This window comes from Monopterus albus, unplaced genomic scaffold (assembly GCF_001952655.1).
Source record: "Monopterus albus unplaced genomic scaffold, M_albus_1.0 scaffold26.1, whole genome shotgun sequence".
Taxonomy (NCBI): Eukaryota; Metazoa; Chordata; class Actinopteri; order Synbranchiformes; family Synbranchidae; genus Monopterus; species Monopterus albus.
Window position 1 is genome coordinate 2,486,904 of NW_018127906.1, and position 15,391 is coordinate 2,502,294.

A 15,391-nucleotide genomic window follows, 5' to 3' on the forward strand; every position below is an offset into this window, starting at 1 on the left:
TAGATATGAAAACAGTCGTCAGTTCAGGAATTCAAACCAGCAGCTCTATTGAAGTAACACGTAGATGTTTTAAAGGTGGTCAGAACCGAAAAGCCACAAAACAGAACACAGTCAGTTCAGACTGGACTCTCTCTGCTGTTCGGCATCGGTTTTCCTCCAGAAAGTATTTGACAGACGCCAAACTGTTTTGCACCATTTTATGAACACAGTAAATGAAGCCACTTTCATACACAGAGCAGCTACAGTAGGTGAAGGTTCAACAGCAGCTGACGCCCCCTGCTGGTCAGCGTGACAGCATCAAACCTCTCATCGACATAAATGCAGAAACATCTGCTTTGAAGCAGAGGGAACAAACGCAGCAGCTTCAGTCTTCTCTACAAAAGACAATGTGAGAAAAAGATATTGAAAGCAGTTCTGAGCTCAGGAGCCTTAAAGTGTTGAACCTACAAATTGTTGATATTGGAGATCAGGTGATTTTTAATTAAATATAACAAATCAACACTGTACAGAGTGAGGGAAGAAAAATACACCCTAGTGTGTGGACACAGAATCATACTAACATGAATTAGTCGTTAATCATATGTTCTCTAATCAATAACTATTGTTCAGAAATGATTCTTTCTCCCCACGACACCTGCCAGGTTTAGAAGAAAACTGATTCAAAGTTGGTATGGTTCTGTTACAGTGCATACCACTGGCTTTAACCTTCCTAAGCTATGCACACCTGCACAGGTGTTCTCAGTTAGTTTGGCTGATTGTATGTTGACTCAGCCTGTCACACCTGCACAGGCCTGAGAAGAGGTGTAACCAGGCAGAACAAGTGAAAACACCTGCGCAGCTTGACCACGTTGTCCCAGAGCTTCAGCTAATAAACTCTAAAAAGGCATTTAAAGACACTACTTAGCTCATAGGAGGTGTTAAGTGAATGAATTACAGTTGGCTCTGAACCAACAAACGTTTTAAATCACACACTTGTACAGTATGATTCTCCACTGCATGAATGTCCCAGTCAAGTGGTATCAGGAGCAAACTGTAAAAATACACACATATATTTTATATTCAGAGGTTTGGTTGTGCACAAATTATGAATTTCTAAAAAAGGAAATTTAAACAAAATCAACTGAAAAACTCCAGACTGAGGGAACAAACTGGCTTCAGGCTTTATTTTTTTCCTCAAATCACAAACTGTCAACAAATCCCACGAAAAAGCCAAAAGCAAAAGCAAGGTCTCTCGGTATTTAAGGTTTTCTACTCTATCTGCAGCTCTCAGCCTTAAGCCCATTGGTTCCTAATGAAGACAGAAATCTTTATATATACAAATATACAGTTTTATAAACTGAAAAGAAAAAACGTTGTCGTTTTTATCAAACATTAGGAGATAACTGTGCATGTGTTGGGGACTATTTTCAGTGGCGGATGAATCCACATTCGGTCTCTAGTGAGTATTAGTGGCAACAGGACAGTGCATATGGGGCTGAGTCAGAATAAACTACAGATGCACATGTTTGTGGTGATGAAGGAGTGTGTCATTCAGTGCAACACACTGGTCAGTTATGAGTTTTAATAGCTTCTGGACACAGTGGAGCTCTGTGGCTCAGAGGGACGAGAGATATCAGGCTGTGAAACCCACACTCGACTTGTCAGTCGGAGGCATTCACTGCTGGTTTTTGTGTTTTCATGGGATTTGTTGACAGTAAGAAAAGACTCATTCTTTAAAAGACTCGATTAGCCTGAACCGCCTGTTAGCTAGCTGGCTAACTAGCAATTAGCCTCATTTAGGAAGCTGAAGTGGACTCTAAAGGTTTTATCTCTATTTATCCTGTGTAGTGTACACAAACTCACAAAACGTGCTAAAATTTCTGACAAAAGCTCAAATTTTAAATAGTCTTATTTATACTTTTATACGCATGTATTGCTACTTAACTAGCTGCTAACTATGATTGGTTTTAAGTCAAAGCTGACAACAGATCGTCTCTTCAGGTCTGAGAACTAAATGTTCAGAAACACATTCAGCTCTTCACAGCTGCTCCTGAGGTGTAGACCTTCAACATGGCTGCCTAGAGAAGTGTCAGATAAAAGCCCTCAGTGTTGCTGTTGATCAGTACAACACAGTACAGCAGCCAATAACTTTTGAATTTAGTGTGTTTGCAGACAGTACCGAGTCAGAGCAGACTGAATAAATCAACATTTCTCAGGAGGGCCACAGCCTCCACCCTGTCTGCTCCTAGACGTCAGTGCTGACACTGTGGGTGACCACCTCCTTCATGGTGACAGAGCGGATGAGGTTGAGCTTCTGGTAAAGGGCAGCCAGGTCTGCGGGCAGCTCCAGGCCCTGCTGCACAGTCCTGTAGTTGATCCTGCGCCCACTGTTGCACAGCCTCTCTGGGCGCTGCAGGTAGAAGGGCAGCGAGCAGCGGGCGCAGGAAGGGCAGAAGGCGTGTGGGCGCTGGCACCTGCGTGGCGGGGGTGTGGGGGAGTAGCAGGCGGGCCCATTGGCCTCTGTAAGGAAGGTGGGGGGGTAGGTCTCTGGCTCATTGGTGTAGTGCTCCGGTGTTGGAGGTGTAGGAGGAGCAGACAGAGCCAGGGGGTGGGACGGCGACATGCTGCCAAGCTCTGGCTCCTCTTCTTCCCCCTTCTCAGACTCGTCCCTCTTACAGCAGTAGTACTGGGGGGGGTTAAACACAGGAGGAGAGAGCTGCAGGTCTGAGTCGGTGTGAAAAGTGATGATGTCCTGTAACGGTGCCTAAACTAAGGCTTCTATAAACCTCATAACACCAGTGACAGCGGGACAGGACGTGGTGTCTCTCAGCTACGTTCACTGATGTTTACTCACTACAAGCAGATACTGTGTAAAACCCTATGACATATATTGTCAGTAAACATTTTACTGAGACATTCAGTATCAACATTTTTACAACTTTTCTTATGTATTATTGTGATGAAGTTTACAGTCTCCTCATCGCTCCACACACATCTGATGGTTTTGTCCCTTCACTGGATGTTTAAGTCATGTGCTTCATCAGTCTGTTTTCACTGCACTTTATCAATAAAACAACATTTCCACCTCAGCAAATGTAAAAACATGTTGCAATTTTTATAAAAATCCACCTTTGTGTTTGTATGTGCAAACTGAAAGTGCACGTAGGAACAGGCTGATGGAAACACACGTGTTGTGCAGGTTTCTCTTACTGAGGTTACTTTTTAAATAACCTTGTACAAAGAGTATCATTTTTAATTTCTGAATCAAAATCAGTTTTGGTACCTTTTTGGGTAAAACACTCAGTGTGTAGTGAAGAGTGAAGCGGTCGTACCTGCAGCCTACATAAACACAGTACAGCGACGATGGTCAGTAAGATGACTGTAGCCAGAATTCCTCCTGCGATGACAACTGTCCCAGCTGACATTCGAAATCCTCTCCATCAAAAGCCTGCAGGGAGGAGGAGGTGGAGGGGGGAGACGAGGATGAAGAGTAGGAGAGATTAGAGGGGAGATGAAGGAAAGTGTGACGGGGGGAGAAGATAAACAAGAAGAACACAAGGAAGAAACAAGATGAGGTGAAGTAACAGAAAGACGGAGAAAGGAAGACCAAGAAGATGTGTGAGAGTGAGGAGGAAATGAAAGGTGGAGAGAGGGTGGAAGTTGTAAAGGTGAGTAGTGGGTGATGAGGAGGGAGTGAAGAGGAGGAGAAGAGATGCTGTAAAAGTTTATGACTCTGCTGTTCAGCTCCAGAACATTTAAACTGGCTCCTCCTGCCAGAAGCTGTTACTGAGAATATTACTGCTTGGAGCGAATGGATTTTTACCTTCTCTCTGCTCAGTGCAGTAAATTAAGCAGAGTCAAAAATGAAGCTAAGCCAAGTGTAAATATGAGCAGGTCTGCTCTGATGATGAAGAATCCCATACATGGTCTCGGTAATGAACATGTGAGCAGCATCATTACTGAGCTTCACAGGCTTGTGTTTTCTCTAAGACTCTGTATCACTACAACAATGTCAGATTACAAATCCCCTACCACGTTGTTTTCTTAGTCTTGTTCTTTTTTTGTGGCATTGGGTGTCAGTTTTATCATCAACTAATTTATTGTACAGAAGAAACAAAGTGGCATCAAGTTCGATGGGCCAAGAAACCAAGAACCGACAGGGGCTGGAAACCAACAGCTTTCCCGGATGAAACCTCTTTATCAGGAGGTCAGAGTGAAATCTTATCACTTTGATGCTTCCAACACAGTTTTGGTAATGATTTTTCAGTTCATCTTTGGGTTTCTCTTCCAGGTATGTGTGCCTGACCTCGAGGTTTAGGTTCTAGCAGAGGGTTACAGGTGACGATTGATACCAGTCTCATGCCTGTGCAATAAATACAACCAGTTAGCTTAACTATAAACTGGAAACTGGGAGAAAGATCCAGCCTGGCTCTTTCTACTAGCACCAGTATCCTGTCACCAAGGACACAGACAAATATCCGTGGATCACTTACTGACAAAAACCTTCCAAACTTGATGATTATGAGTTCAGATCTGAAGTCACTTTGCTGTTATTTTTAAGCAGATGTATGGATGCTTACCTGCTTGTCATGGACACATTTTAAAAGATTTAGAACTGAATATAACTCTAGTTTATGGTCAGTGTTTCTCAGACTAACTGCATTAAAAATATAACTATTTGAACTTTAAGGCATTTGGCTGAGTGCTCCCAGTGCAGCCAACAGAGCACAAACCTCCACCAACACCTGCAGAGCTGCCAGGACTCTGTGCTGGTTTACTGTTTGTCCTCCTGCACTTTAGAAAGAACAATGGTAATTGTAAACTGATTGAAAGCTCTGCTCTATATCTTCAGTGGTAAAGAATCAGCTCAGGCACAAAGAGACGGGAACAATCCTTCATTCAAGTTCTTCAGTGAAAGTAACAAGGTGAATTTTCAAAATGATCAGCATTAAAAACTAATTCTTTAAGTGCTCCAATAATATCTATTTGACTCTGGAGAGAGAGAATGGGAAAATAAAAGATAAATGTGGGAAAAAGGAAGAAGTAAAGAGAAATGGTTAAGGAAGGACTGATACAAGGTGCATGTGACTGACAACGAGTCAAGAAGTCTGTTTTTTCCTTTAAACTACATAACAGACAGACATTATGCCCTTTATTATTTACCTTTCTTTCATGTTTAATGCAGTAAATCTGGTCCCAAATGTCTGGCTTTGTGACAAACAGCTCCAGCCCTTTCAGGTATGGAACTGACATTTGTTCCTGATCATAGATGTCCAGCAAGAGTGGCTGCAGGTGAGACACTGACCTCTCTGTCTCTCTCTCTGCAGTCACAGACTGAAATCAGCCAATATGTCTTTCTGTTCTGTTTTAATGAGTCTGCCGTGCGTAAAAGTGAACAACACCGAAACAGATGCTATTCACAAATATCGTTCTATAATATATAAACCATGGTTTTTCGAAACCCAACGAGCCCTTCTAAAATAATCACATGTGTAAAATGTCACAATTTAACGCCACGGTACAAACCACTGTGCACAGTTACACCCACTCTCAGCGCACCACTCAGACACTTCCATATCTTACCCATCACATTAGAGTTTAAACTGTCCCATGGCGTCTCCCGCGGCACCTCCAGCTCGGGGCGCCCCGGTGCGTGCGCAGAGGATACGGTTCAAGCAGGGAGGGATGGGGCGAGACGTCTAACTCTCACTTAGCCACTACGTTTTATATCCACACACACACACACATCTAAACAGCTGGAACAGTAGCAGTCGAAGTTTGTCTCCGCGCATCAATGAGGAGAAAAGGTGACTTCAGATTCTTTGCCTCCACAGACGCGTGAACGCAAATCTGTTAAAACGTGTGGATGTTGGCGAGAAAACGAGTTTAAACGTTCTCAGTGTGGAACCGATACCTGTCTTATGGTTAACTTTCCATTAAATTAGGTGCAGCTCTCTGCTCCAGAACAGTCTACAAACCGGTCTATAGCTATAAAATCCCAAATATGTCTCCTCCAGGATCCTGGTCCGCAGGTTTTTTCTTGGCTTTAACCCGAACAGAAACAGATCCAAGCTGATCCGAACACACAGAGGGGGACAGTTGTTAGGAGAGAAGCTCGGGTCCGCTCAGACTTAGTTGTGTGTCTGTTATGCGCACCGGATCCGGGCTCGTCCTGCGTGCGTTGCGACGCATTCGTTTCAGATGCTGACCTTAGACGATGTGACCGTGCGTCACAGCGGCGCGCTGCAAAGATAAAATGCCTGAAGGCTGCGTCCACGTCACCTCACATGTAATCACAATAGCCTTTTACTGAATCAGTCATGCTGGCGTTAATGTTCAGGATAAAATTCAAAATAGAGGCGGTGCCTCCGTTTTACTGATTAGGGAAAATAATGTTTTACCTCTAGATTCTCTTCCTAAACGTCTCGTTAAGACGTAAAATGCTCGATAGCTCTGACTCTGAATAGCAGCTTGGATGTGGACAGGAAGGAACGTGAACTGGTTTCAGAAATGCAGTTTATAGTATATATAAACTACTGCACGTGGCCAATCAATCACGTGTCTCCTCTGTTGCCCATAATATATGGCAGTTATTTTCCCACTGATGTCAAATTTAAGGTAGAACATTTTAAAAGGTAAAATTAACCCTTGTGTTCTGTTAAGAATCATAAAAACACTAGTTCCACAGCAGGATGTAACCTCTGAAACCAGATTAAAGCTGTAGCCCCTGTACAACACCTGACCAAAGGTAATAGTTCACTTCATTTACACACCTGAGACTGAAGTGGACATTTACAAGTAAAAGCATTAAATCAAAATAGTCCCACTGTTTTCTGAAGCATCTGATATTCAGAAACATGGTGTTTGGTTGCTGTGTTGCTCCTGCTTCTCTCTGTCTCCTCGCTCACTCCATCGCTCTACTTTGAGGAGCACTAAGAAAAGAGAAGTTTAAGGCATCTGTGAAAGAAAAGGTTTTATTGTGTGAATTATTTAGAGGTTAAAGCAGTGTGCTGCCTGTAATATTAATGAGTGGAGACATTAGAGGTTATTTCTCCTGTGCCCTGCTGCCCCTGTCATGTTTCATCATCCAGCCTCTCCCCGAGGAAGCTGCAAAAACCAGAACTGGTGCAATCAAACACCGACTTCTGTTAGGATTCTTCACTGAAAGCTAGAAAACCAGAATCAGCGTTGGTAGTTTACAGACTGAGAAGTGAATATGGGGGTTCTGTGTTGGGTGCATGAAAAATAATAAAAACTGGATCATGAGAAGGGTGGTGCGGTGGTTAGCGCTGTTGCCGCTGTTCTGGGTTCGAGCCCCGGCCGACCCGGGGTCATTCTGTGCAGAGTTTGCATGTTCTCCCCGTGCTTGCGTGGGTTCTCTTCGGGTGCTCCGGCTTACTTCCACTGTGCAAAGACATGCAGCATAGGTTGATTGGCGTATCTAAATTGCCCCTAGAAGTGATTGTGTGTGTGAGTGCTTGTTTGTCTGCGTGTTAGCCCTGCGATGGACTGGCGACCTGTCCAGGGTGTACCCTGCCTCTCACCCGCAGCTGGCTGGGATTGGCTCCAGCCCCCCGTGACCCTGTTTGGGACTAAGCAGTATAGAAAATGGATGGATGGATCGTGAGAAACAAAAGTAAACAGTAAATAGAGAATGTGCAGGTTTTAAAGTTACCTTCAACCTGCTGAAGTCTATAAAGGGTTAAAACTGCTCACAGACTGTCAGCTATGAAGCCAAGTGTTCTGCTTCAACAAATGGTGTGATGTGTTTTGTTTTAGGAAAAAACTAGATGAATATCCATGGTTCTGGTTACAGTGTACCAGCCAGTGGTCTCTATACCAGCTAAATCCACCAGTTTATCTGTTTATTAGTCTTGTTTCTCCTGCATCAGCAGCTGTGGACCTGACTACACTGCATCCTTTACTTTGATGGTGCAGCTCGTCATCATCATCGGCCCACTTCCACCTGCACCTTGCCAGATTGTCCATTGCAGTTGGACTGTACCCTTCCCTGGTTTCTCCTGCCCATTTTGGAGCTTTTGCTTGTTTCTAGAGTTGGTGTTTTGCCTTTTTACCTGGTTACCTGCCTGCCTGTTGCCAATCATTTGACTTAGGATTAGGTACCAAAAACTGCCAGATAATTCCTGATTCATATCATAATATTTCCAGTTGTAGAACACAAAGTAAATGCTTTTACAGCTACTTCTATATTTGAGAATTACTCCTCAGAGTTATGGATGGAAAACATTTTGGTATTGAGGTTGGTACTAGTATAGTCAAATTTTAAAAGATGTCCAGTCCTACAAAAACTAAATCTAACCAATCGGGTCTTAACTTGTTCTATAAGTCTAAGTTGAAAACAGATATTTGTAGTAATCCTGTAAAAACATAATTTTCCCCCTTAATGTGGTATAATAATGGTGGTTTTTGCAGATCTGAGCTGTGGTCTATGTATCTTGGTTTTTCTGTCCCCCTCCTCTTCTCAGAGCCCGTCATGTGACATCGCTCAATAAGGCAAACGGGGGCTCGGTGTCAGGTGTACGCTTAGCATTGATTCTCCCATCAGACCCATGGATTAGCTTCCAGAGGGCATGGTCAGGTAACAGGTTGGCTCTGATGAAGCAAAGTCTGATACAGATGAAACCTTCACTGTGTGAGCAGCAAGTGACTCTGGACTGAACAAGAGTTTCCCAGAGGAGCCTGAAGGAAGGTCTTCAGGAAAATGGGAGGATCAGTATTAACTTGTTCAATATGATCCTGCAGACGAGTCATCTGAAATGTTAGAAAAACAAAGGTTGTTTACTGTAAGTATCAAAACCATTTTCAGTTCTGGACAATGTCAGTTCGGGTGAGGTTGGACCCAATTTACATGCACCAGGAGAGGAGCACAAAGGAGTTTATTTAACACACACCACAGGGCACAAAGCACCGGACTTGTGAGGACAGGCCAGTTGGATTGGTCAGGCAGGGTGGGCAGGAGGTCGATGCAGGAGGATGGAACCAGGAACGACGTGGAGGTGCTGCTGGGCAACTGTGAGACTGAAGTGGTGAAGTGGCGGCTGAGCAGGCAGTGGCTGGACAGGCAAGGCAGGACGGAGCAGGCAGTGGGTGGGGAGTTGCAGGACCCATGGAGCTGATCTATGGGTCCCTGATCTTAACAGTTTCGTTTTCGGTCTTTGTGGCTTCCCCTGTCTTGGCGGCAAGCGCTGATTGTGGCTATTTCTTGATGAAGGTTAGTTCAGTCATCGCTGGGGTCAGTGGATTATCTGTTCTGAGGGGGTAGAGGCTGCAGCAGAGGCAATAGTGGGAGGGGGAGGGGGGTTTGACCTGTTTGCATTCACAATCTTAACTCTACAAATGAAATAAAAGGCCAGACCATGTACTTAATGTAGAATGCACTCCTTTAAATCCTTAAACAAATTTTTTTAGGAAGTGAAAAGAGTGAATAGACAAGATGGACTACAGGGCCCCCAAGGGTCCGGGGTGCCAGGGGCCCAAATGGTCTGGGGACCCCCAGGAGCCAAAGGGTATAGGGGTTCCTGGGGCCCCCAGGGGACACAAGGGCCCCAAGGGTCTAGGGGCACCCAGTGGCCACGAGGGATTAGGGGACCCAGCTAACTCAAGGCCAGAGCCTTTGATACCAAAGTACGCTGTTACAATTTGTGCAAAAAGCCCCCAGTGTCCCTTGTACAGTGGTGCAGAGCGACAGGAAGCACAACAGTGGCACGCGTCTGTGGCAGTTCAGTGCCCCGACAGATGCTAAAAAAACCTGAGTAAAGCTGAAAAAATCTAAAAAAAAAACCAACAAAGATTTACATTTGGATGTGGGGGAGAAGTCAATGTATTGATAAAAGCAAAATGTGGCAAAGTGCAGTGGAAATCAAATAAATTAGCCAACAAATCATGATGAGACACCAGCTAAAGCAGTTTTTAAAGAAGGAGCGCTCATTTAGAGGTGCTGTTCAGTTCCAGGTCTGACAAAGCGGTGCAGGCTGCAGCAGCTGCTGAGTTAAATATCTATGTGCTTGCCTGGAGTCTCCTCCAGCTGTGTGAACGTCAGTGCAGACACCCTGCACCGATCCTGTCTGCCAGCCCACAGGTGTCTGCTGTTTGCTCTGTTAAGTCTAGGCATTTCAGTGTGAGAGGTGAGGGAAGGCGAGGAGCAGCTTCATCGGCCTGAGGCTTGTCTGTGAGAGGTCAGCATCTTGGACGGCGCCCCACTGTGGTGTGAAGGCTCCAGTGTTGTGGTGAGGGACATGTGATGTGATCCGCTGCCTTCGCCCTCCCTGGCTTCACCACCAAACCCCAGTGTTTATAAAACACACAGACTTGTCTTCGTGTTACGGCCTACGATGTCAGGCTGCCACGGCACACCCTCTCTTTGCGTCACAGGTCTGAGTCTGGATCCATTCAACGGCCTCTGATGGAAAAGGCTGCACAAACAGGCCTCGAACACCTTCAGACAAAACACAGGAAAGAGCCCGCGTTTCTCTTCAGACACCAGCTTCTGTTCTTACTTTGTTTCATTTGTTTCCAGAGCTTAAAGGCGCCGGTGTGTTGGTGGGTGTTTAGCTGGCTCCTCGGGCTTCAGAGCCATTCACTGATTTTATTTTGTCAAATTCTGAGTCTTCTGCTCATTTTTATCCATTTAATGCCAGTTCTCACTCCTGCTGACCATGTAGTGTTAGTTTCCTTTAAAAACCTTATCAAACATGCAAGTTGTTGGACTAAAATAAATGACTTCTAATTTCTCAAACATTTATGGTTTAATTAATCAGATCTTTTCTCAGCACCGTGTGTGTGTGTGAGATACAAACGCTACACAACACCTTGCTCTGTAAACCTGCTCCCATTGCAATCCAATCAGACGCGTAGACGTCCTGCCCTCCTCCGAAACTAAACTTTTATTTGCCAATGACCTGTCAAAGGAGTTGCAGCGCTGCCAAGTTCATTTACATCAGATGCTCTGTGTGTTGGTGTGATGAGCTGGTCCTGGCTGAGCAGTAATCAGCTTTACGTTGTTTTTGCACGGGCCTCTCCCGCACAGGGCCATCAGTCACTTTGTTTATATTTGCTCTGCGTCTCTTTTTGATAGTTGTCTTTTAATGGTCATCATTTGTTTTGGGTTGTGGGATCGATTTTCTTTGTGTTTATTATGACACCTATGGCTTTCTGACAAGAAAAAGGAGTGCTTCATACAGGGGCCCTGCTGCTGGGCCCCCAGACCCCTCAGACCCCATTTAGTAATCCATCGATGCAGGATGTGTATAAATGTAACCAAACCACTAGGAGCTCTCTGCCCTGGTTAAACACTGGTTCTGCTGTCGTGAGCGACTTTCTGACACTTTGCTGGTTTGTCAGGCTGAGCTTTGTCACCTTCGGCTGTAACCATGCCTTTATATTGTCCCGTTGTCATAAAGTAAGTGGGGTGGTCAGAAACGTTTCAACAGTGAGGCAGCTTCTCCAAACTGCAGACGTTAAAGCCCAACTAACTACAGGTCACATTAAATAATTTTACCCACTGCAGACACCTGGGCACAAAACCACAGACACAGCTTTGTTTTAAACTCGACATAGAAAGAATGTTTAAATGACACATCAGTAACAGAAAGTAAATGTACTGAAATATTATTATTGTCAAATAGAAATAGCAAAGAACTTGCTGTTAAATGATGATAATTGAAGACTTCTGCTGTTGCAGGTCAGGGTAAAGGAGCTCCAATGTTCCATTGGCATGATTTTTGTAAGACTACAGGTTTGTTGGTAGTGACATGAAGGTACGTGGCCTCCTGAGACACCTCCTGTGGTGCAGGGAGCAGAACCAACAGTGGTATCAATAATGGAGCATACAGACTTCTGCCTGATGGATTGACCCTCTCTGATGCTCTCACACCACTTTCAGAGAAAGAAAAAGGCTTTTTCAGGGAACGTTCCAGCTCGTCTCAGCTGAAGCGTGTGGAGTGCTTCTCCGTTTGAGGAAGCTTTCATTGGATGTGAAGCCTTAGAGTGGTCGGTTGTTTGTTGGGTCTTCCTCTGTAATAATATTAGTACGTTCTAGAACGTAGTGTGTAAAGTGTCCTGAGGTGACTTCTGTTGTGATTTGGTGCTGTACAAATAAAACTGAACTGAATGTTACAGAAACTGTGACAAATGCAAATGCAGATCCCTGACGAAACATTTCACAGGAGTTTTTATTGCATAGGCTGGTGTGGTGCTTATTTTATGAAAGTTTTTCTAAATAATGCCACATAAGAATTAAACCAAACTGTCATAGTTAAATTATCAATACAGTTGCCAGTAAAGACCAGAGAGCTGTGTCAGACCATCAGGAAGAATGAGAATAAACCATCAATCAAAAATAATTTTACTGCTGGCTTTAATTTTCCAGTTCACTTCTCAGAAACGAGCCAACTCAGCCTGTAGGTGTTAACGATTACATATTAACTGAAAAATTGAATGTATTTTCTGATTTACAGAATTTTGGTGTTTGTGAAATTATTTGCGGCCTATTTTCTTCTTTTTGTGACATTCAGCCTTATTTTGAGTATTTACTCATTTAAGAACCGACTCATCACAGAGAGACTGTGTGAAGTCTGACAGTGCTGGAAAAGTTTTCCACAAATAATGAAGATTAAACACGACGTCACGGCCGAGGCTGGCTGTTAAGGTATGCAGAGTGTGTAACAAACCGTGTAGAACAGGGAAGGCGGCGTGAAACTAAAGGTCAAAGGATCAGCTGGCGGCACCACACATGCTTCATTCAGCTCAGCTGTACACAGTCACACTGTTGTGTTGTGAAAGAGGAAATGTATCATGCTTTAAATAAAACAGGTGGAATTTGCTCATTTTTAAAGACCCACTGCTCATTTTCATTCTATGATTATTCCATTTAATTCCTTACTCATGAGACGACTAGGAAATGACTGAAACTCTCTTCCAAGAGATAATATAGCACTTGTTCCTGCTGCTTTGCTACTAAGTAGAAAAAGAACTCGCTGCAAGTTAAAACCTTGACCAAATAATGGTGCTAGATGAAATGCAAAAGCTTTGTTTATCCTGTAGTTGTTGAGACATTTCACTAAAAACCACAAATGTGAGGCTCATGGTGGTGCTAGAGGAAAAGTCAGAGGATCACCAAAGATCCTCCTGTGAAGACTGTGAGTTTGTGCAACATGTCACCAGCTTGTTGTCGAGATATTTCAGTGTTTGTGCGTCCAGCGTCTCTGGAAATCAAATCAGCAGCCTCCTACCTGGTGCAGCATCCTGACAGGAAGTTTAGACACAGCAGCCACAAAGTTTGGTCGTACTTTTCCTCCAGTGACATCATGCCTCAGCTCCCGCTTGTCTTCCTGAATGGATTCCAATATGTTAATGAATATTCATTGGGCTTAATTACCATATTGTTCAGGATATTAGCATAGCCCATCACATAAACATCAGCGTGAGGGGAACAGATGATTCAGAGGGCACACAGAGAAGCAGTGGGCAGATCGGGCCCCGAGGGGCCAGCGGGGCAGCATTCATTATGTTCCTGAAGACAAAGGAGGCTCTGTTAGGGAGAGGTGACAGCAAAGGAGACTGCTCACTGAGATTCAGGTCAGGTCCAGACTGAGCTGAGCTCACCAAGTTCAAACCACCCAACATTTTCCAGACTTTTTCCTTAGTGAGGTTGATGAGAACCTAGAAGACTGTGAGGTTTTTGTCGGTGACGGAGCACCAGGTCCAGCTGTCTGCAGCTTTTAGTCCTTGTGGTTTACTGTACAGTGTATAGAAACTCCAGAGCTGTGAGAGACAAAGTGATACAGAGAAGGATGGGGGTCAGTGGTTATTTCTGCTGGAGGAGCAGTGAGAGCTGCTGTAAAACAAGGATAATCACCTTTATTTGGCCAAGTATGTTACACACACAAGGGATTTGTTTCCAGTACAGAACTGAGGCAGTTATCTGTGGATGGCACAGATGAAAGCTGCTCTTATAAAGCAGGGTTATTTTGGTAGAACTCTGTGCTGTCTAAACTAAAACAAACTGCTGCAGTAATAAGTATTATAACGTCCCTGACCTTAATTTATTGTTTATGCAAAGACCAAAAGAACACAAATGTGAAATTGTAGTTGTGCAGTTCCATTTGTATATTTATTGGACAGTTAATTTTGACTGTATGTTTAAATAGTTAAAGGTGTAAAAAATTGAAAGGTTAATGTTAATATTGGCCAGTCATTACTTTTTTTGGAAAAATGGTTATTACTATAATGTTCAGTAATGTTTTGATTGTGTACTGTGGCTTTAAAAAAGTCATGCTACTTCCCGTATTAGTCTTGCTTGGGAAAAAGGTTCTGAAGAGTTTGGAAGCTCACGGTTTTCTTACCGTACGTCTGTAACATGTTTCCTTTCGACAGTTTTCACGTTTAGTTATGTTATAACTTGTGGAATTTGCTATGTTCGTTTTTTTTTTTTTGAGCCGCTAAATTAAACCAAAATATTTCTGCACATTGTGGAAGTGGACCTTTATGTGGCTCGCTGAAGTGAATATGACGCAGGAAGCGAAAAAGGACATGTGCACGGAGCGAGTAAGACATGTTTGCTATCATCTTTAGAAAATTCAACCTCCACATTAGTAAGAAAACCTGCTTACTGTGGACAAAAACCGAGAGGAGGACTGTGGAAATTTGAGCTTTGTGTTTGCCGATTCACATAAGTGACTTGAACTGTTTTTGCCAGTAGCCAATTTAAGGAAACTATGACTATGCTAACGACTTGAGAACTACCTGGTGGCTTGGATTAAGATTTGGACATTCTTCATAATCTTCTTTGTGGTGTTTGACTGTTAGTTAACAAGTGGAAAGGACTTATTGTCTGAAAACTGGAACAACTAGCAATCAAAGCAAACAATCGTGGATGAGAATGCCAAGGAAAAACGAGTGTCCAAACCAACACTCAAAGCAATGGAAGGAAGCTTGCAAAGGCAAATAAGCACAAGGAGAGCTAAATTGGGTCAGCTTACTGGGAAAAGGAACGAAATGCATGCTTTAATGGATGATGATTCAAATATGGAAATCATAAAGAATGATATGTTGGACAAGTACAAAACACTGTTATTGGAATTCAGTGAAATACATACACAGGTTAAAGAATTATTCTTCCAAATGGGATGTGAGGAGGATATGTACACTGATCAGCAAGACTGGTTTGAACCAAAAGTTTGTTCTTGCCAAGAATTTGTACGAGATGTGGAAAAATGGATACATAATGTTGCACTGCGCCAAGAAGAGGCTATTAAGGCTTGTGATGAGGTACGCCCTGAAGATAGTGTGTCAGTCACATCTAAAAGGTCTAGGAAATCGAAGGCTAGCTCTGCTAGTTCTGTAGCATCATCAGCTACTTCTGCACGCTTAAAGGTGGAAATGGAAAAGGCTG

The 15,391-nt window shown here is 43.6% G+C and overlaps 1 protein-coding gene across 4 annotated transcripts; it reads right to left on the bottom strand.

Annotated features, from left to right (window-relative positions):
- Positions 1-195: 195 nt before the first annotated feature.
- fam163b (family with sequence similarity 163 member B) lies at positions 196-6,208 on the bottom strand. Of its 4 annotated transcripts, none has more exons than XM_020595030.1 (3): positions 5,894-6,208; positions 3,312-3,427; positions 196-2,665 (listed from the first exon to the last, which is right to left on the bottom strand). In XM_020595030.1, the coding sequence occupies exons 2-3, from the start codon at positions 3,402-3,404 to the stop codon at positions 2,225-2,227; spliced, it is 534 nt and encodes a 177-aa protein (XP_020450686.1). In that variant the 5' UTR covers positions 3,405-3,427; positions 5,894-6,208; the 3' UTR covers positions 196-2,224. The 4 variants fall into 4 exon arrangements, with proteins under 4 accessions (XP_020450686.1, XP_020450684.1, XP_020450687.1 ...); XM_020595028.1 differs by having other exon boundaries at positions 5,563-6,207; XM_020595031.1 differs by lacking the exon at positions 5,894-6,208 and adding an exon at positions 5,143-5,547.
- Between the last annotated feature and the right edge of the window lie 9,183 nt (positions 6,209-15,391).